General features: G+C 36.0%; 1 protein-coding gene across 5 annotated transcripts in view; it reads right to left on the minus strand.

Moving 5' to 3' along the window:
• Positions 1 to 22,637, minus strand: part of LOC144303948 (uncharacterized) — a 75,367-nt gene that overhangs the window by 15,314 nt on the left and 37,416 nt on the right. Inside the window, exon 5 of one of the 5 annotated variants that reach the window (XM_077882327.1) lies at positions 21,572 to 21,806. The exons of the other annotated variants lie outside the window; for them this stretch is intronic. Within the exon in view, the coding sequence (XP_077738453.1) occupies positions 21,741 to 21,806 (66 nt within the window). The 3' untranslated portion in view covers positions 21,572 to 21,740. Of the gene's footprint in view, positions 1 to 21,571; positions 21,807 to 22,637 lie in introns of those variants that run through there. 5 annotated transcript variants of the gene reach the window in all.

Here is a 22,637-nt window from a genome sequence, read left to right on the forward strand (position 1 = left end):
TCTTTGACAGACACTGAAAAGTCCTTTTATTATCGTATGTAGAACTATCCATATAAAGTCTTTAGAAGGCAATAATCTAATTTGGATTAAGAATATGAATTCAGCAAATTCTGAAATCTAGATAGCATAAGAGAATTGTTCTCAGCAAATGGAAATTAAGGGATACCTGGGAAGCTCAGCAGTTAAGCATGTCTGCCTTTGGCTCAGGGCATGGTCCTGGAGTCCTGGCATCGAGTCCCAGATCAGGTTCCCTGAATGGAGCCTGCTTCTCCCTCTGCCTATGTCTCTGTCTCTTTCTTTCTGTCTCTCATAAATAAATAAATAAATAAATAAATAAATAAAATCCTAAAAACCAAACAAAATGAAAAAACAAATGAAAATTAGCTTTAACAAGTATAAATGATCCAATTAAAACATGGGCAGGTGACCTCATTAGACATTTTTCTAGAGAAAATGTACAGATGCCAACAGACACATGAAAAGACACTCACCATCACTAATCATCAGAGAAATGCAAATCAAAATCATAATGAGATATCACCTTACACCTATCAGAGTGACTGGAATCAGAAAGACAAGAAACAACAAGTGCTGGTGAGAATGTGGAGAAATAGGGACTCTCATGTACTCTTGGTGGGAATATAAACTGGTGCAGCCACTGTGGGGAACAGTATGGCGGTTCCTCAAAAATTAAAAAATAGGAATTTCATATTATCCAGTAATCCACTAGTGAACAAAACAAAACAAAAACCTCACTAACTTGAAAAGGTATATGCACCCCTATGTTTATTACAGCATTATTTACAATAGTCAATACATTGATAGATGAGTGGATAAAGAAGATGTGGTATAAATACAATGGAATATTATTTAGCAAAAAAAGGGAATGAGATTTTGCCATTTGCAACAACATGGATCAACCAATAGAGGGTATTATGCTAAGTGAAATAAGTCATAGAAAGAACTACCATATGATTTCACTTATATGTATAATCTAAAAAAACAAACTCCTAAATACAGAGAACAAGCAGGTAGTCGGTTGCCAGAGGTGAAATGGGTAAGGGTGGATGGGTGAAAGAGATAAAGGGGATTAAGAGGTACAAACTTGTATTATGTGTTAAATAAATTGTAGAGATGAAAGATATAGCATGGGGAATATAGTCAATAATATTTATTAAAAGGAAAAAAGGCCTATATTTGTTGCTATGCTCATGAAAAATAAATTTGAATTGATACAAGAAATTTAAAAAAATGATTAAAAAAGCCATTTGGTGAAATATCTTAGGTCAAGGGGGAATTTCTAGGATCTCTGTCCTAGAGGAAAAGTCACAGAGAACACGGGAGCCAGCCCTAAATATGGGCTTTTGAAAATTCAGAGGACAGAAGGCACCATGGGTATGAACTGTAACTCATGTGACAAATGAATCCCTGTTGGAAGCTGTAGATGGGGGGGGGGGGGAGGAATGACATAAATGCTGACCAAATTCAAAACTAAATTACCAAGAACATACTGTTTACATCTTTCAGTTAAGCAGTTCCAGAAAGTTTCATCATTTAGTATACATTGTATGTTTCCTCCCGGTAGTTGAAGGAGAAAGCAGAAATGAAAAATTGTTTTGCAATCTGTGCAATAGAATTCATTCTTTCAACTCTTGCTATTGATTGCAGAACTATATTATCCTCTGCTTGAAGAACGCAACAATATACACCATGGCAACCAGTGCACCAGGCCCGTGCGGCATTTCAGCCACCCCAACAAGACTAACAATAGTAATCATTTTCATTTTTCTCATTAACTCTAAGCAGTATTGTTAGCCATCTTTCAAGTCAAAATTCCCTTTTATTGTCTTGAAGAAATACTATCTCACTGAATTTCAAAATAATATGCATTTCTGAAATTAATGGCTTTATTTCCTCACAAGAGTATATATTTTATTCAACATACTAGATTCCTTTTTACTTTCTAGTTCACACACACACACACACGCAAACACACACTATATTATAAAATAATTATTCAGACAGTGGCAAAAATGATTATGTTCCCTTGGTATTTGGGTGTATTAAATCTCTATTAATTTGAAGTGTATGGACTTTTAACATCATTGTGCAAAATGGGAGCTAAAATTAAGAAATTGAACTCCCTTTATAAATTTATCTCCTGTGTTTCTTTTCCTCTTTCTTCATATTTCGATGGATAAAATAAAAGGCAGTAGGTGTTGAGTTCTAGAAGAAGAGTTAACAGCTATCTTTCTCTTTTTCTCTTCCATTGTGTTTCCATGATTCAATAGATACTTCAAGAATTTTCAGGACTTCGAGGTCAACATTCGACAATCCAAGTATTTTATTCTAGATGTATGGAAGTTAATGAGACAAAGTCTACTTAAAAGAATTCATGCATATTTTTAGCATTCTTGACAAAATGATAATTTGACATCCTACTGCCTAAAGAAATTTTATTTTTTTTAAGTTTGTTTTTAAAGTAATCTCTACCCCCAACATGGGACTCAAACTTGGGTCCCTCAGATCAAGAGTTGCAAGTTCTTCCAACTGAGCCAGCCAGGTGCCCGTAAAAGCAATTTTAAAAGTTCTAGACAATTTTTTGCCGGGAAGGGGCTCAGCCAATATGGAATCATAACCAAAGGTCTTCAACAGTGTGTTTACATCAACTACGTAAAATTCAAATTGGTATCTTGGTTTTTCTGTTACGTGGGGAGAAGATCACAAAGTTTGATCAGTATAAGCAGTGGGGTCAATTAGGATCTGAACTATGATTCAAAGCCTGGGTCTATATTACTAGGCTCCTGGCTACTTGGAGAATAAAGAGGACTGGGTGTGTAGAGCCCTTTAGAAATTTATCCAAATCGGGGATCCCTGGGTGGGTCAGCGGTTTGGTGCCTGCCTTCAGTGCAGGGCATGATCCTGGAGTCCCTGGATCGAATCCCACATCGGGCTCCTTGCATGGAGCCTGCTTCTCCCTCTGCCTGTGTCCCTGCCTCTGTGTGTGTGTGTGTGTGTGTGTGTATCTCATGAATAAATGAATAAAATCTTTAAAAAAACCCAAAAGAAATTTATCCAAATCTAGTAGACTATTATTTAAAAAATCAGCTTTATTGAGGTATAATTGAAAATAAAACTGTAAGATATTTAAAGTGTACATCATGGTGATTTGATATGTGTATACATTGTGAAAAGGTCCCCCATCTAGTTAGTTAACACAGTCAACATCTCACATTTTTATCTTTTTTGACGAGAACATTTAAGTTCTACTCTCTTAGCAAATTTCAATTATACAATACTGGGTGATCAACTATAGCTATCTATTTTACATTAGATCTCACACCTTATTTATCTTATATCTGAAAGTTTGTATCCTCTTACCAACCTCTCCCTGTTTCTTCCAGCCCCTGAAAACCACTTTTCTACTCTTTGTTTCTCTGAGTTTGACTTTTTAAAAGACGCTGCTATAAGTGATACCATGTGCTATTTGTCTTTCTCTGTCTGGCTTATTTCACTTAGCATAATGCCCTCAAGGTCCATGCATGTTGTCGCAGATGTTACTATTATTAAAGTTCATACTAGCAGTCAAGAGTGAGCTCACTCACCCCACCCTGGGGAGAACGTTTAGACAGTCTCTGGATTTAGGTTGTACAATTATATCACCAGTATGTCTTGTAGCTATACGTAGTACCTGATAAACTGAGCTTAGTGTACTAACTCCTTCTCTATGGCTTGATATCACTTTACCACGTCCAACATTTTATGATGAAAAATTCCAAATATACAGAAAGTTGAAATAATTGTGTAGTGAATATAGACATACCACCTCAATTCTATGATTAAACTTACATGAAGCTTTTTATTTTTAATTAATTTATTTTTTAAAGATTTATTTATTCATGAGAGACAATGAGAGAGAGGCAGAGACACAGGCAGAGGGAGAAGCAGGCTCCATGCAGGGAGCCCGACATGGGACTCGATCCCAGGACTCCAGGATCACGGCCCGGGCTGAAGGTGGTGCTAAACTGCTGAGCCACCCGGGCTGCCCTAAATGTAGCTTTTTAAAGTCATGGTGATGTTGTCATTTGAAACTGGACTCTACTCCTATCTCTACTGACAAGAAAAGAGAATTATTTGTATCTCTAACCTGTCTACTGAATTATCTAAGGGACTCCCTCACAATACTCATTTTTGAAATACTGTTCAATGCCTAAGCCACTCCAACTGAGATATAGTTCCAGGTATTAATCAAGTGTGTCTACAAAGTTGTCATGTGTGACTCTGACGGGTGAGAGATTTTCATTACAACTTAGAGCACCACACAGCGCCTACCTGTGCCACTACTCTAAGAATGCTAACTCCAGCCTGTTTCTTCTCTGCTTCTCCCCCTTTTCCTAAGGGTGAAAAACAGTCAGTGAGAGCAGAAAGGTTCTACGGAGGGCTCTCGTAGGACTGTGCTTTCCTTCTATCTGGGCTGTGGTTTTAACAGAAAGAAAACTCTTCCTGAGCTTTTTTGGAGCATAGTCTTTATTCTTTGTATTTGTAGAGTGGTTCTCATCTGAAGATTTATGAGGACATTTGCTATTCCATAAAGATCTGCTTGGTTTAATGTTAGCTCTTTGAAGCCACTAGCTTTAGAGGACATCTGTACGTTGTTTTAATAATATAGAAGTCTGGGATCCCTGGGTGGCGCAGCGGTTTGGCCCCTGCCTTTGGCCCAGGGCACGATCCTGGAGACCCGGGATCGAATCCCACGTCGGGCTCCCGGTGCATGGAGCCTGCTTCTCCCTCTGCCTATGTCTCTGCCTCTCTCTCTCTCTCTCTCTCTCTCTCTCTCTCTGTGACTATCATAAATAAAATAAACTGAAACTTTAAAAAAAAATAATATAGAAGTCTATCTTTAGTCTCATTATCAAGTTATCCAGTGGACATTCTGATTAGAGTCCGTAGCTCTCCCTGGAAGGTACAATTTGGGACTGAGAGTCAGATACCTTAGGCTCTGATTAAAGAAATAGACTCTACTCCAGGTTAGCAGAATCAGAGGGATCAAGATCCAAGTAAGTTCAGTTTAGCTCTCTAGTTTCTGTTTATAATTGACACAGTACATTTAGAGAAATGTATAGCTCCTGTATATAAAGAGACAATTCTTTTCCTAATTGAATAAGTTATATCTATATATATCTTTCAAATGTATTTTAAGATTTAAAACATAACAGAGCTTCATCTATAAAAAATATAAACTTACTGGGACACCTGGGTGGCTTAGCGGTTGAGCGTCTGCCTTCGGCTCAGGGCATGATTCCGGAGTCCCAGGATCAAATCCCACATCAGGTTCCCTGTATGGAGCCCGCTTCTCCCTCTGCCTATGTCTTTGCCCCCCGCCCATCTCTCATGAATAAATATAAACTTACAGAATTTGAAGCACTTACAATGCTAGTTTTATAGGAAAGCGTGTGTTTTGGTAACCCACATGAACATAAAATGCAAATTGTAAAAACCCCAGAGAGGTAGTCAGCAGACTGTTTTCTCATATGTTACTCCAGTAGGGGAACTGTTGAGAGTGGGAGAAGAAACATATTCATAGAAGAAATAGCTTTTGACTTGGGAGAAGAATTTTCTTGGTAACATTCAGCTTAGAAAATCTTCACATCGGAGATGCCCTATGTTGTGTGTGTGCAACAGATATCTTTGTAGGTGATGTTTTTACAGAAGGCAGTAACAGAGTGCTTTTAAGGTATTTCACCGTTAAACATTTCCAGTATTTTAAATTTGTGAAATATCAAGTGGGAAAAAAATCACTAGAGTAATAGCATAATGGGCAATGAAATAGGTAGAGCCGTTTAGAGTGAACACTGAGTACTTGCAGACAAGACTATGCAGCGTTTCATCTTTTCTGTTCAAATTGCACTTAACTTGCACTTTAGCACATTAGATGGACATCAATACATGTTGTACATATCTAAGTCCATATCAGATATGGACTTTTTCACATATCAGCTACCTAGCGAGTTCAAGATCTTCCGTGGGTCTATCGCTAAAAGATCTTCCATCCTCTCATCTTGTTCAAACTAGGTTGGCATACAAGGCAGATGTCTGCTTTTTCTGCTTGAACTTCTTCCACCCTAACGCTGTGGGGAGTGCTGGGCTGTAAGCAGGTGGCAGTGGAGCTTGGTGATGCCCTCTGAGCTCACCACTTCTGGTTGTTGGGGTCAGGAGATAAACAATAACACTTGATCCCTTGCTTCTGGTACTAACCAGGTTCAGATTGGAGGTTGGCTTTCTGACCTACCAATGTTAGGTGGCAGGTCTGTGGGGAAGGGAATGCCCGACTAAATGTGGCAGGTCATGGAAATGACCAGTTGGCTTCCAGGATAGCAATTTCCAGATAACTGTCAAAATTATCACTTATCAACAAGATTGCACGACCCTTGGGACGCCTGGGTGGCTTAGCAGTTGAGCGTCTGCCTTCCGCTCAGGGTGGGATCCTGGGGTCCGGGATCCCGGGGTCTGCGATCGAGTCCCACATTAGGCTCCTTGTGGAGAGCCTGCTTCTCCCTCTGCCTGTATCTCTGCCTCTCTCTCTCTCTCTCTCTCTCTCTCTCTGTGTCTCTTATGAGTAAATAAATAAAATCTTAAAAAAAGAAGATTGCATGGCTCTGGGGGAGGCGGTTCCAGAATGATTTTTTTAAAAAAGATTTTATTTATTTATATGAGAGAGAGAGAGAAAAAGAGAAAGAAAGAGAGAGAGGTAGTGAGAAAGAGCACAAGCAGTGGGGAGAGGGAGAAGCAGGTTCCCTGCTGGGCAAGAAGCTGACATGGAGTTTCATAGGAAGACAGATGCTTAACTGGCTGGGCCACCCAGGCATGCACCCCCAGAGTGAAATTCAATTTGGGAATTATTTATCATGCTTGATTTCTAAGGTAACAACTATAACATGCAAATTTATTGCCCAACTTTGAGACAATAAACTTTGTCACTTTTTTTCACAGATTTATTATGTATGAAAATAGGGAATTTTATACATATCATTTCAGATCCCGGGAAGTGACAACATTAAGTATGCAATGGCAAAGGGTAAAGAAACAGGGGAGGTGACTCAGATACCAGAGCAGACCTAGCATGACAAGGGATGAATGGGTTCCAAATTAAGATGTAGTTTATACTCTAACATTTCTTCAGTGTTCTAGTGAAAGGAATCAGTGGTTTACACTACAGAGTAATAATAGCTGTTTGTATGTTGCTGCTATGTGAAAAAAGAAATCCTTTAGAGACTGTTAAGGAAGCATATTTAAGGCCAGTTAATTTGTTTATTGGATGTTTGATGAGTATCTACTATGTGCCAGGCACTATTCCAGTAATTAGGATGTACCATTAAATAAAACAGAGAAAACTCTGTGCTCTCTTGGTACTTATATTTTTGTGAGAATCAAGTGTTCTCAATAGACCTTTGTCCTGGTTATCCTGGTGACTACATCAGAAGTATCCCCTACAGGATAATGACCAAAATATCTTGAGTGGGTGATCTACTTCTGACTTATGTAGACTTGTTATTTCATGTTTTGAGACATGAAGCAAGGAACTAGGAGGTCAATGGACAGAAAGATTGAGCTGAGAAGTCAGCATGTATTTACTCTCTAAGGGAGAGTGAATTATTTGCTACTAGCTAAACAAATATAGTTATCTCCAGTCTTTAGATTTAGGAATAGAAATGGGAGAATAGTACCTGGAGATACAATGACTGATTAATTTGGGCTGTATCTTAGTATTTATTTTTGTTAAATAGCAACAGCTAAAATATATACAGTGCCTTATTATCTACAATCTTCTTTGTCCCTAACTTATCTTGTTGGAACCTAGCAGAAATCCTTTGGGTATATGGAAAAGGAAGTATTAACCTAATTGTGTGTGTGAGGATGGGTGGATGGACTAGTTGAAGGAGATTAGAGTCCTTAAGGTACTCACAGTTTTTAACCAGAGACTAATATATAAGCTTTTGCTGGGTAATCCAAATGGTTAAAAAAAAAAAAAAAATCTGGTGGGAGAAAAAAAGAGCATGGTCTTAAAACAGTCTGATGAGAGGAGGAAGATTTTTTTTTAAAAAAGATTTTATTGATTTATTCATGAGAGACGTACACAGAGAGAGGCAGAGACACAGGCAGAGGGAGAAGCAGGCTCCATGCAGGGAGCCTCATGTGGGACTCGATCCTGGGTCTCCAGGATCACACCCTGGGCCGAAGGCGGTGCTAAACCGCTGAACCACCTGGGCTGCCCAGGAGGAAGATTTTTCTAGGTGTGCCAGGTCACATGGGAATGATTCTGCTGATTGTTTATAGGCAAATGTTACTTAATTTATGTGTAAATAAATCTCCAAGTTGTTTTTCAAGTAGATAAAAACCAACACTAGGACTAGAGGTAACCGTGGAGATCTAGTTGTCGTGTTTTGAATGAGAAAACTGAGATACAAAGAGGTTATCAGTTTCCAAGTTAAAAATTCTTGCTTAACAGGATAGCAGAAATTCATAAATAACTTTAATAAGACAATTTACATTTATAATATTGATGAAAGTGAAGACTGTAGACACAAACATATGATAAAACATGTGGTCGTACTGATTCATTGATTCCTCTTAGCCATAATATTTACCTACTAAATTTCCTTCTATTTGTAGTGGTGTTTTATGTTTATTGTAGCTAATTGATTCTGGGGATAAAAATAAGCTCTGGTGCCTCTGAAAGGCTCAGCAGCTTTGTACAGTATGTTCTCATTATACTTTCATAATGTAAGTCTCTGGATTACCAGATGTTAAGATAAATGAATAGTTTCAGAAAATATCCTGAAGCCTTGTGGAATAATCTTGTCAACTCCTCAAAATGGTGGAAATTCATCAAAGATCTTGGAAAGAGTATAGTTTAAAAAGGAATGAAGGGAGATCAGGGAGCTTGATGATTTAAAAAGTTTTAGTTTAAAAGTTTAGTTTTAAAAGGCATGAAGGGAGGTCATGGAGCTTGATGGTTTAGTGGTAACGTAGCATATTAATACTCTGCTTAGTTTTGTACTGTAAAAGTAATAAATGCTTTTAAACCAATTAATTATAAGGAAGCACACATACATATGCATGCATGTGCATTTTTGATTTTGGGTAGTTTATGACTGTATCCTTCCAGGATAAGATTGAAAATTAACATTTAATTTCATAGCTCAATAGTCATTGTTTAAATTATAGCATTTTAGCAAACTGAACTAATGGTTTTCTAAAATAACGTAGGTATTAAGCCAAAACAATAGCTTTGAGGTTGTAAGAAGGCTGGCATAATCAGAATCTCTAATAGTCAATGTATGAAAGTTCCTTCTCTCAGGTGTTAGATAACACCCCATTCTGAGTAATTATTTTTTTTATTAATCCCAGATGCTTCTTTGTTCTTTAACGTCCAGCAAGTTTGCAAGAGAATTTTTTATACCTGTCTTCGTGTATCTAAGAGTTACCTGTCCATGCTTGAGTCTTTTCCAAGAAAGAGATTTCAATTTATCATCTCTAATGTACCCATGTAGATCAACATTTCATTTTTAAGTGATAGCACTCCAAAAAAAGAGAAAACACCAATTTGGGATTGGGTAGACAAAGAAGGGAATAATCCATTGCTTGTTTGTATAAATCTTCTACCCTCACCCAGGACAGAATATGCTTAGAGCACCAGCAGTCTCCTCTCCCTTTCTTGCTATCCACTCTCCACCTCCATCCCACCCCACCCCACCCCTCTACATATGTATGGTTAGTGTAATTGTCATTTTGATGTGTCCACTTGGCTAGGCTACAGTTACCACTTATATCATCACACTCTAAACTAGGTGTTGCTTTAAAGGTATTTTGTAGATATGATTGAAGTTCATTACTGACTTTTAAATAAAGGAGATCATCCTAAATAATCTGGGTGGTCCTAATTCAGACAAAAGGCTTAAAAACAGGACTGAGGTCTTCTTAATGAAGAAAAATTCTCTTGTGAATAGCAGCTCAGCCTATTCCTGAGAGTTCCAGTTTGCCTTTCTTGATGATCTACCTATGGAGTTCAGACCTGCCTCACCAGCCTCCAAATTGCAAAAGCCATTCCTTGTATTTTAATATATTTAATATATACCTCCTATCAATTCTGTCTCTCCTGTTGTATGTCTTCTATATGCCATGCACTGTTGTGGGTGCTAGAAGTATAGAGCTAAACCAGATGAAGTTCCCATGTACATGAAGCCTACATTCTAGTGGTAATTGCATTCCTTAGCTCATCTATACACACAAACATATTTCCATTTGACAATCAGGAGCATCTTCTTCATTACTAGGTAGGTTTACATGCTGAGACTAGGATCTGAGTGGAATACTGAATGAATTAATAAAAACATATATTGATGTAACCAATTTTCTTGTAATAATTTTGACATAATCTCTGAGAGAGCAACATTTTTGCAGATTCTCTTTGATGCTTGTAGAAAGGACATCTCTTTTTCCATGCTTTTTCCACAAACTGCAATAAACAAGTAGACATACTATCCTTTACTGGTAAATTCATTGCAACTAATAGCAAAAAGAGAAATCATGGGATTCTTTACAAAATTTAAATATTATTATGTAAGCTAGGTCAATTACTCATGGGAGAATTAGCTAAGAATTACTATGGAGTTGCCTTTACTGATGAAATTTTTGGGGACACCTGGGTGGCTCCATCACTTAAGCGCCCGACTCTTGATTTTGGCTCAGGTCATGAGCTCAACCCTAGGTCGGGCTCTTGCTCAGTGTGGAGTTTGAGATTTTTCCCCCCTCCTTTTCTCTCCCCCTCTGGTCTTCCCTCAACTTGCATACTCTTTTGCACACTCCCTCTCTAAAATAAATAGATAAATAAAACCTTAAAAAATAAGTTTTGACAGCACTCAGAATGCACATTTTCGTGATCAAGTCTCATTAGTTTGAAAAATTCTTTATGAGGGAAAATTAGTTCAATGAAATAATTCAGGAGATAGCTGTAGTGTTATTTCAGGTAAGAGATGTTTGTAGCTTAGACTAGGGTTTTGGAAATGGAGAGAAATAAATGAATTTGACAAATACATAGGATGTGTAGAATGCATATACTATGAAATAGATATAAAAAAACATTGAATGATTTCCCATTTTTTATATAGCCTTTTCTTAGAACACCATTACTCCTTAATGGTGTTTCAGTGCCTGTGATGCGCTTCTATATTTATATTGGTGGAGGGAACAAGGAATAATACAGATCAAGGATAAGACAAAAATTGCCAATGAATAGTCATCCAGTACATCTTGGTGGCACCTCGAAATCCTCTTTGGGTTATTCAGTCAATTCATTGCTCAGCTCCTAGTAAGTGCTATTTGCCCTTTGTCAACATGTATTCTTTCCTTTCTTCCCTTCGTCTCCCTGTTGGGGAGAGGATCATTTTGGTCCTTTGCTGACTTCCCTCTGCCTTCAACAAGTTGTTCACTTTGCCTGGAGACTGTACTCTGGGGTCTGAAATGAAATCTGTTCTATGATTAGAGAAATAGAACACTTTCTGTCAATAGTCTTGGATTATCCCAGGTGTATTTGGGTGTTTTTCCTTCCAATCCTCCTGATGTTTGCATTGTAAAAAGGAAGCCAGAATGCTTGTTTCAATATTCCTAAACATTTTTATTTCTCCACATGATTTACCTATCTCTCCCCTAATTCACACCCACCCTCAGTATCTAAATAGTCTTGCCCATTTCTTATAAGAAGGGACTTTCCCTACATCATATCATGAGTTTCCATGTCATTCATTTCCCTATCATACATCCTCCTTGCAAAAGATCTTATCAGAATGAAGTTTATATTTTGTTCCTCCAAGTATACTTTATATTCCCGAAGCCTTAGTCTTGGTGTGTAAATATAAACTTTTAGTAGTTGAAAGACTTTGTCTATATCTATAAACCTGCATTTCAAGATGAAAATTTTACCATTCACACAAACTAAATTCTAATTTGAAAGTCAAAGTGAAGCAAAGAGCTATTTATTCTTGACTATTTGCCCTACAGAGTATGTAATAATTCAAAGATGGAAAATGTAAGAGTCCATTATAGAATTATATTTATATGTAATAAAAAATTGAAATATGTTTAGAAAAAAATTCTTTGTGATATATACATTGGGCTTTTGATAGGATGGTCCATTTTTCTAGGGTATTGGTGAGGATTCCACATCCTTTCCAACATCATGTACTGCTGGTGGAAATGTAAAATGGAACAATCACTCTCAAGAACAATTTGACAGTTTCTTAAGAAGTTAAACATATATATATCATATCCAGCCATTTCACTTCTAAATATATACCCAACATAAAGAAAAGCATGAGTCCATACAAAGACTGGTATGCAAATATTTATAGCAGCTTTATTTATAATAGTCCAAAACTTGAAACAGTCCATCAACTGGTAAATGGGTAAAAAAAAAAAAAAAAAAAAAAAAAAAGAGAGAGAGAGAGAGAAAAACTATTGATACATACAGCATAGATGATCTCAAAATTATTATTTAAATGAAACGAGTCAGGCATAAAACAAACACATACTGCATTATTCCATATAAATACAATTCTAGAATATGCAAACTAATCCCTAAGTGACAGAAAGCAGATCAGTGAGTTCCTAGGGACGAGAACAAGAGTAGGGAGACATAGATTACAAAAGGCTATGAGGAAGCTTTTGAAATGATGTAGTTAATTTATATATTAGGACCTACAAAATGGAGGCAGTTCCAGTGGCCTGGGCCACCACACAAATCCAAACCTAAGTCCGTTTGCAGACTACAAATGCCTCACTGTCAAGGAAACCTGACACACATCAATCACAATCCTCCAGCTTAGCCTTGGTTAGTCTACCTTACTTAGAAAATAGGACCTGGTAGTCTTATAAGGAAATCCTCACTTCCTAGCCAATCATACCCTGTTTCTCCATGTCTCTTCTAATGTTCTATAAAACAGACTGTTACCCAAAATCCTTCAGGAAGAGTGTGCCACTACTTGTGAGTCACTGCACTCCCTGAATCTATGGACTGTTTCCCCTTGAAGAAAGGACATCAGGGCAGCCCAGGGGAGTGCTCAGAGGTTTAGCGCCGCCTTCAGCGGGGGGCATGATCCTGGAGACTGTGCCTCTCTCTGTGTCTCTCATGAATAAGTAAATTTAAAAAAAAAGAAAGAACATCAAACTCATTACTAAATTGTTTTAGTTTTGTAATTTGATAAGAATTAATGAATATGTTCATTATTTTAACTCTGGTGATAGCTTACATGTATACATATGTATTAAAACTCATATAACTGTACTCTTTATACACTGATTATTGTACATCATTTATACCTCAATAAAACTATATTAAAAGGGGAAACATATACTCACTTAAAACAAGAATAGTTCCTTTTATTGCACCGTTCACTTAACTGTCATAATATTTCATTTATTTTAACCCACATAAATTTTAGGGTTCTCTCCTAGTGCACTTGTACTCTGTGTCTGTCATGTGTCTTACTGGTCAAGATTATGACAAAATTAATTTTCCTGTGGTAGGACTATGTAAATATGTCAAGTTGCACATATATCCCTGTTCTGTGGAATTTCTGACAGACCAACTCTAGGAGTTCCCCTTGCTCAAAACTACTAATGTAAAATATGCTTTATAGACACAACCAGCTCTTCACTTGAAATCCTTCGGATGCAGAGGTGATGTATCCATAAATCTCATGGATTTTTCACCCATTTCTAGCTAAACACTTAAAAAAAGATTCTCCCTGCTTGGGGAGAATGTTGCATTGTGTTCTTTTTTCACAGTATATGTGTACACAAATATTTTGGCCATTATTTTCTAATTGTGGGGCCAGTTTTCACAAAACATTGGTGCCATTGACTACTTTGTCTAATTAGATAGCATGTGGGAAATTGTAACCTATACAAAGGTCATCTTTTGAGCATGTGGTCCTAAATATGATGATTTTAATTCTTCATATTTTATACTTAAAATCTACTGGAATTATACAAACTCTGTTAGTTGAGACTAATATTTTTATACAGAGTCTGACACATTGTGAGTGTTTCATAAATCTTAGATAATCCAGTGATAATAAATAATTGCCATTTTCAAGGTGCATTTGGTTGTTTTGCCAAGGGCAAACTGGCTCTTTCATGCAGAAGTCAATTATGCCTGCCTTCTTGTAGGGGCAATTTCCCCCTTGCCCACTGAACCCTTAGGGTATAATTCATAAGAGGTTTGGTGCCTAAAATGAGTGATGGTCTTTAACAACTGTAATACTTGGTACCATTTGCCAGAAGTGTCCTCTGCCTTTGATTCAGTCTTATCCACATGGATCATATGCATTTGCTGGGTTTTCCAGGATGACTTTTAGGTTGAAATGTTAGTGAATAAGAAAAAAAGTGCTCAGCAAGTCTAGTTTAGAGTCAATGTTGGGTCTCATTTTTAAAAATTAATTTTTAAAAATTTTTTGAGGGAATGTCTTTTATTTTATACATGGCTGCTGCTTATTTGAAACACATTGCATTGATCAGCTTTTCCCAAATGGTGTTATGCAAAGCACTAGAGGTTCATGAGATATTAATAGGTAGTTAGTTAAAAAAAATAGAGCATCTCATTAAATAAATTTGGTAACTGTGTGTTAAATAAAATTGAACAGATTTTTCTACTGCAGGATTTCTCAGAATCTTTTATGTCACTGAATTTTTTTTTTAAAGTAAGCATTGGCTAAACATATTTGATCACAGTACCTTTTTTTTTTTTAAATTCAAAAATCCCTAATTTTCATCTTCCAAAATATGAACACACTTTGAAATTAAATTGGAGAAATCTTTCTGTGTATGTTCTTTTTCACATATATTTTAACTGAAAATCAAGATAGGAGAAATCAGAAAAATGACTATAAATTTAGCAAGAATCTTGTCTCCATACTTGTATAAAATACATACATACATATATTAAATATTGTAACACATGTATTATACAAAATGCCATATATGTGTGCATTATGCCTTTTTAAATATTACAATAAATAATTTCCTGCCATGCATTACACCTCTCCCATTTTCCTCTGCAATATTCATTAAAGAACATTTAATTTAAAAATTAAAAAAAATTAAAAAATAATAAAAAATTTAAAAAGAACATTTAAAATTTTGTACTACAAAATTAGTAGGAAATTTCCAGCGAAGTGTTCCTCTTCATCCCCACCTCTTTCTCCTCTTCCTCAAAAAAAAAAAAAAAATAAACCCAACACAAAAAAACAAAAAAACAAAAGAAAAGAAAAAGAAAAAAATAAGAGCTTATCTCTCCTGTCACAATGCCAAATATGAAGTATTTTGCTGTAGATTTTAATTTTATTTGATGCCCCTAGAATTCTTTCTCGCTTTTCTTGGCAAACATTATAGCAAAGTTAGTGTGGGAATGTGATATCTGAAGGGTCTAAGAAATGACTGTGGTCTAGAGAGTAAAAGGACTTATTCAATAACATGTACTTAGGTTGGGGCAATTGAGAGTGAAGTTTGTGTTTGTTTTAAATTCTCTTCTTTTTTTAAAAAAAATAAATTCTCTTCCTTTTAGAAAAAAAATTAAGATCTATGCCCTACATGGGGCTTGAACTCATACCTCTGAGATCAGGAGTCACATGCTCTACTGACTGAACCCCAGCCAGGTGACCCAAAGTTTGTGTTATTTTAATTTACTGTCTAATATTTTAATTTACTGTCCAATATTATCCCCATCATACTGCACTGGCCAATGTGTTTATGGAAGAAAGGTATTCTGATAACTGAGCTTCAAATTTTTCAGGAATATAGAATGATACGAAAAAATCCATGAGAATAGAAGTTGAGAAAACCTGAATATGTCAGCTAGAGTCATGTTTTGAGTAAACCACGAAAACTAGATGTGTGCACACAGGTAGTCCACTCAAAACACCCAGTACCTTTACATAGGTTCTTATTACATGACCAGTCAATGACATTAGGATTGTTGATTTCATTATTATACTCTTCATTACCCATACTATCATCACTGTGAGGAAAAATGGCTACTTTTATTTCTTTTAAGATTTTTTTATTTATTTGAGAGACAGAGAGAGTGAGAAAGTGGAGAGTGGTAGAGGGAAAGCGAATCTTAAGCAGACTCCCTGCAGCAGAGAGCCCCACACAGGGCTAGGTCTCAAGACCCTGAGATCATAACCTGAGCTGAAACCAAGATTCGGTCGCTTAACCAACTCACCACCCAGATGCCCCAGAATGACTACCTTTTTATATGTTTTTTTTTCTAATTGTTTACAAAAGACACAGGAAATGGTTTCTACAAAATTTGGGCTCATGTTTGAGATGAATGTTGAATATCCTCTTCCTTTTCAATTTATTTTCTCGTCCTTTCACTTTTCTTTAGTAATAATGTAAAAACTTTTACCTTTATAATTGGATGTTAATAAAAATATCTTTATTTTAAAGAAAAAAAAAACATGAATTGTAAAGCAAAACTCCCAAAGGGAAGACTGTGTTCAATGGTTGATATATTTTTAAATATTCTAGGAATGTCAGATTACTAAACATTTAATTAAGATTTCTCCTTTCCACCCCAGATTCAAAGCATTTCAAGTGTCCCTATGTTTTTTGATTACGTGAAAGTTATTCAAATATTATTTTACCTTTGACCCCGGTGACCATTCATACTTTATGAATTTGGTCCTGTACTGGATTCTGAGACACCACTGAGTAAAATTCCACTTACCATTCTGGTCATGCCTCAGTCAGGAAGTCCTTGCAAGGATTTCCTTTCTCCACCTACACTCAGCATTTGAGATTTCCTAGATTTCTGTTGTCCTGCTTCTGGCTTCTCTTTAGTTCTCAAGTGAATGTGAGATAAACCATCACCAAATGAGGATGTTGACTATAACAGTACGTTTCAATTACGCTGTTTGTCCATCTCCTTGAAGTTCTCTCTCTAATCCTGGCCAGGCATCTGCTCACACCAAAAAGCTGGAATCTTCTCTCTTACTTTCCCTAATCTATCATTTATTAGTCCTAACATTCTACTTCCCAAGCATCTCTTTAATCCACTCCTTGATCTCCTTATTTCAGACTTTTGTTGTTTCCTACCTTGGAAATTGAAATGGCCTCTATTTTGCTAATCCTTTTGGGAGCACTTTGGACCTTGTCTGTTTATAACCCTTCAATGTCTGTAAAGTCCAAAGCCTTTGGCAGGACATAAATCCCCGTTGTGATTGGGCCCTTGTCCACCTTTGTGGCCTCATCTCCTCCCACTCGGTCTGAGTCTGACAGATTTGCTCTAGGGCAACAATTTGCAATACGTCAAATTATCTCTTTCTCTCAGGCTCTATACAGACTTTCTCTCTCTGTGGCTCTGTACAAACTCCTCCATCCATCTGAAGTGTCTTTGCCTCTTTGTCTATTGGGAGACACCTATTAATCCTTCAGGTGACACTCTTTTGTGCAGTCATCAACATGATCCCACTCCTGTAACATGTTTTCACTGAAGTTTTTATTGCCTGTATAGCACTATATTTTAGTGGTTTTAGTAACCTGTGTGTTTTATTTGCATATGGAAATCTTATCTTGCAGTTCTTTGTACTTCAATTACAATTGCAACATAAACGATAAAATGACTAGGAATAAACAAAATGAGAAATGTATGGTCTTTTATGAAAAACTTTTATATATATTCCCAAGGTCTCAAAAGAAGACATGAACACATGGAAAGGCACCCTATGTTTTCACATAGGAAAATCAGTATCGTATACGTTTTTCCTTGAATTAATCTATATATTTAACATGCCTCCAAAAATAATACTGGTTTTTCTCTTTTTTTTTTTAACTTGACAAATTGAATCTAACATTCAAATGAAAAATAAAGAATCAAAAATTGACCAAAAGTTGCTTGAAAAGGAGAATAACAATTGAGGGGAAGAGGACTAGGCTGGATATTTCAAATATTTTAAAATAAAAAATAAAGAATCGAAAATTGACCAAAAGTTGCTTGAAAAGGAGAATAATAATTGAGGGGAAGAGGACTAGGCTGGATATTTCAAATATTTTAAAATATTGTATTAGATATTTAAAAAAATCATACCACTGTAAAACATAGAACATAGTTTTGGAATAGAGGAAGATACAAGCCAATGGAAGAGAATAGAAGGTCAAGAAATAGATTGGGGTACATATGAAGATCGAGTATATAATAAGGTAGCATCTCAAGTCTGGAGGTACCAATAATTGCTATATGGACAATGATCAATTTTGAAAAAATAATCTTATGTGACACCACAATAAATAGCATTGAACTAAAGATTTAAATGTGAAGAATGAAAGCATAAAAGAAATATTTCAATAAGCCATAGGAAAATATTTTTATAAAATTAGGGAAAAGCTTTCTAACTATATGACATTAAAAAAAGCCATAAGAAAGAAAATTGATAAATTGATAACTATATTAAATAATTTCTGCACGCAAAGATTACCATAAATAAAATTCAAGAAATAATCTCCAAATCAGGGGGAAAAATTTGTAACTCATATCACAGACATAGGGCTAATTTATCTAATATACAAAGGGCTCTCAAATATTAATAAGAAAAAGACCAATGAACAAATAAAGATAGGTAAAATAAAGGAGATAGTTCACAGAAAAGGAAATATAAATGTCTCTTCAAAATAAGATAAAAAGCATGACTTTACTCACTAGAGTAGTACACATGTAAACACATTGAGATTCTGTTTATTATCTCTCAGATTAGTAAATATGAAAACATTTTGTGTTACAAGATGTGGCTAAACAATCTTTTCTCATAGATTGTTGGTAGTAGTGTAAATGGGTACAACTTTTATAGAGGGAAATTAGGCAATACAAATCAAAGTTACAAATCCATTTATTTGATCCAGTGATTTGATGTGTAAGGATTTAATTCACAGATATATCTGGGACTATGTAAAGGTATTTCCCATTTTAAAGTGTAAATAAATTTTTAAATTAAAAATTAAATGAACTTTTGTTTTAAAAAATAATCATTTCACCATCTTTTGGTCCAGGTTCTCCCTACATTTTGTTTTAAACATACAGAACTTTGTTATGAATCCACTGTGAATCTGGCAAATATATTTCTCTAGAAAACTACATACATCAAAAATTGCTAACAATTAGTAGAAAATTTAGAAGGAAAATGTTTACTCTTCATATCTTCTATTCTGGAACTGAAATGCTAGCATTTTATTTAGGCTGAGAAAGTAAATGGTTTTAAAAAATTACTGATGAAACATACATTGGTTATATAGCATCCATTGCTTTTCCAAAACACTTATTTAAAACAAAAATCAATTTTATCTTTTAGAGTAGATGCTTTGATCAATGTTATAAGAAAACTTATAAGAAACTTCTAAGAAAAACAAAAAATATATGTAGTATATGGAATTACCTGACCTGATTGTTTTCTGGAGCTGTTAGTATAAATATTTGACCTTCATCTTGGCCTCTGGAGAGCAGAGTAAGCATTAAGCTTTTCAGATTGGAGTTCTCACACATATGGCTACATGCTGTGCTGTCCTGGAGAAGCAGGTGGCTAAGTCTGGCCCTGGCCACAGAGTCCCCAAAGATTTACTTTTACCTGACAACTACACTGAGAAACTGTGTATAATCAATAGTTCTATTATAGGATACCCAGAATACCTTGTGCCTAAATGGGTAGGGATGTCTTAATTCCCATGTGCTTCACTGAGAGTGTTTTATTCTCCCCATCTTTATAAGAAAGCTATTCCTCAGAGAAAGAATTCTGAAAGACTTCGATGTGAGGAAATATTATGTAGAATCACACTGCATTTAAATAATGACATGGGTTGCGAAACAGAGCATGCATACTGAGTTTATTGGTGCTGAAGAAGTTTGTACCTTGAAGTGTAGCATTAAGATTTAAAAACAGAAGAAAATAGATAAAAGTGAATGAATAAGACAATGTTATACAAACACAAGCATGGCGAAAATGAAAGCCAGCATTGGAGTGGATTGCAAACTAAATATGAGACAATACTGTCCTACTATTGTAATGTGGCATAAAAAAAAATGAAAATGCAGCATTCGGGAATTGCAAAGTGCTGTTTCTGAAGACCGTGTAAATCCAGGCTGATGAGTTCATGCATTGCAGTTCATCTGCTCCACATCTTCCAGTTTCAGGAACAGCATACATTTCCATCTTTGAAGCCACCATTATGTGCAGTTCTAATTCTTACATTTTATAGTAGGTTTATCCTGGCAAGATTGTACCCACATCATTCACTTATTAAGTTTTTGCATTTTTTTCTCTGAATGGAATTTTCTTGTTTTTCCTTTTAAACTACATTTTTGGTGGAAAAAGAACGCAGGTTGTGATTTCAGGATTTCTCAATTGCACAGGACCCTAAACACTGCATAATGCTTTGAGTGCTACACATTATTGTGTTTTAAAAGCAGTTGAGTGGAGTTTATTGTACATACGTCTTGTATTTGTAGTTAGAGAAGAACCTCACATGATTACCATCTGTTTGTTTTTGCAAGACTGACTTTAGAATTTAGTTTTGATATGCCAATGGAAATGTTATTTTAGTTTTAGTTAGGACTGGAATTTTTAGACAGGAAATTTAATTCTCATACCAGAAAGAATATTTGTGACCTCTGATTATAGGCCACTTTTAGGCTAAAATTTTGAAAGTCACTTACAAAAAGTAAAATAGAATAGGTGATATAAGAATTTCCATTTAATTCATGCTTGTTACAGGGTTGGGGTCCCTGAAATAGGCCTTTGTTATTGAGGGTCTTAATGTGCAATAAACATATCCAAATACCATTTGGAGAACTTAGGGGAAAAATTATTGAATCAAGTGGTCACTTTGAATTTTGTATCATTAATGGAGTGATTTTATTATCTAATATTTCAGACTCTGCATTACTTAAAGTAAGCACAATCCTTGCTGGCTGTCGGCGGATTTGGCTCTGTGATTCTGTATTGCATGTCTAAGTGCTGAATGGGAGCAATCTGGTCCAGCTGCCCCACAGACTGAGCCTGTTCATTAGGGAAAAGGCCTCAGTGACCAGAGCTAACAAAGACAAGCTGGGGAATAAAGCAAAAAACTTGCAGCTGCTGATCTTCAGCTGCCTCACTTAAGAGGTCCCAGAGAAAGAATTCAATTTGTCCTAAACAGCAGGTTTTAAATGACAATACAACACACCTGCCCACAGAAGTATACATGGAGGCTGTCAAGAACTGGTTCTTCCACCATGCAAGAACCAAAGATTTTAAATTATAAACCAAAGATTTTTAATTATAAATTATAAAGGAGAACACTATTCTGATTGGTGGAGCTTTTACTTGCTTGTTTGTTTTGTTTCTTGGAGCTGCTTCTGGAATTAGAGCAAGAGCTGAGTGACATGGATGTGGTGTTGAGTGGATTCCTCAAAACAATGGCAAATCCATGCTATTCTTTGGTTTAAATGTATTCTGGAAACGACAGTGTCCAAAATAGTCTGAGACTATTTTAAATATACATTAGTTACTTTTATTTTTCATAAGTAAGTCTATGCCCACTGTGGGGCTTGAACTCTCAGTCTATGCTGGATCAAGAGTCACATGCTCTTTGGGTTGAGCCAGCCACGTGTTCAACATCAGTTATTTTTATATTTTATGTGTTCAGTGTGTGTTTCTTCATTTTCCAGTTCCATTTTTTTTTGGAGTACCTCCAAATTTACAGCAAAGGGCCCAGTTGTTAATCTGAAAAGGTAAAATAAATACAAAACAGAGGATGCAAAAAGTCTACAAACACCAGGAAATTTATTTATTTATTTATTTTATTTATTTATTTATTCATGATAGTCACAGAGAGAGAGAGAGGCAGAGACACAGGCAGAGGGAGAAGCAGGCTCCATGCACCTGGGGCCCGATGTGGGATTCGATCCCGGGTCTCCAGGATTGCGCCCTGGGCCAAAGGCAGGCGCCAAACCGCTGCGCCACCCAGGGATCCCAACACCAGGAAATTTAAAGTAGTTTACCTGAAAACATGTCTGGAGGTTGAAGAAAAACATATTGAGAATATTTTGTGTAAATAACTGTAAATAACTGGCTTACTTTTCTGTTTCCCAATATCCTATAGTTCTAGAACCTGCAATTGGGTAAGAGGATGTCTGGTGCATTGTCTTTGCTCAGTGCTCAACCTCTCCTGAGGATAGAAAGTGTCTTAGGAATGGACTTGGAATTTTTAGCATTCGGTTGTTATATGTCCTTTGTAAAGTAATCCATAGTGACTCACTGTGATAATTCATTTTTGTAAATGCTTAATTGTATATTGAAAAAAATGTCTTGCCTTAATAAAGTAGGTATGTGCTTCTCATTTTCATCTTATCTTCATAAATGAACCCAGAGATTTGTTAGATTCCCTGTTTTCCAAGGCTTCATTGTTAGGAGAGATCACACACACACACCGCTGTGCTGATGGTATAATATGGCAGCACTTTGGTTTGGGATTTAGACAGAAGAACAAATAACATAATAATTCACACATGGTGGAGGGCAAAAGAAGAAATGTGGAACCTCTACTGGGGTTTA

Source organism: Canis aureus, chromosome 33 (genome assembly GCF_053574225.1).
Source record: "Canis aureus isolate CA01 chromosome 33, VMU_Caureus_v.1.0, whole genome shotgun sequence".
Taxonomy (NCBI): Eukaryota; Metazoa; Chordata; class Mammalia; order Carnivora; family Canidae; genus Canis; species Canis aureus.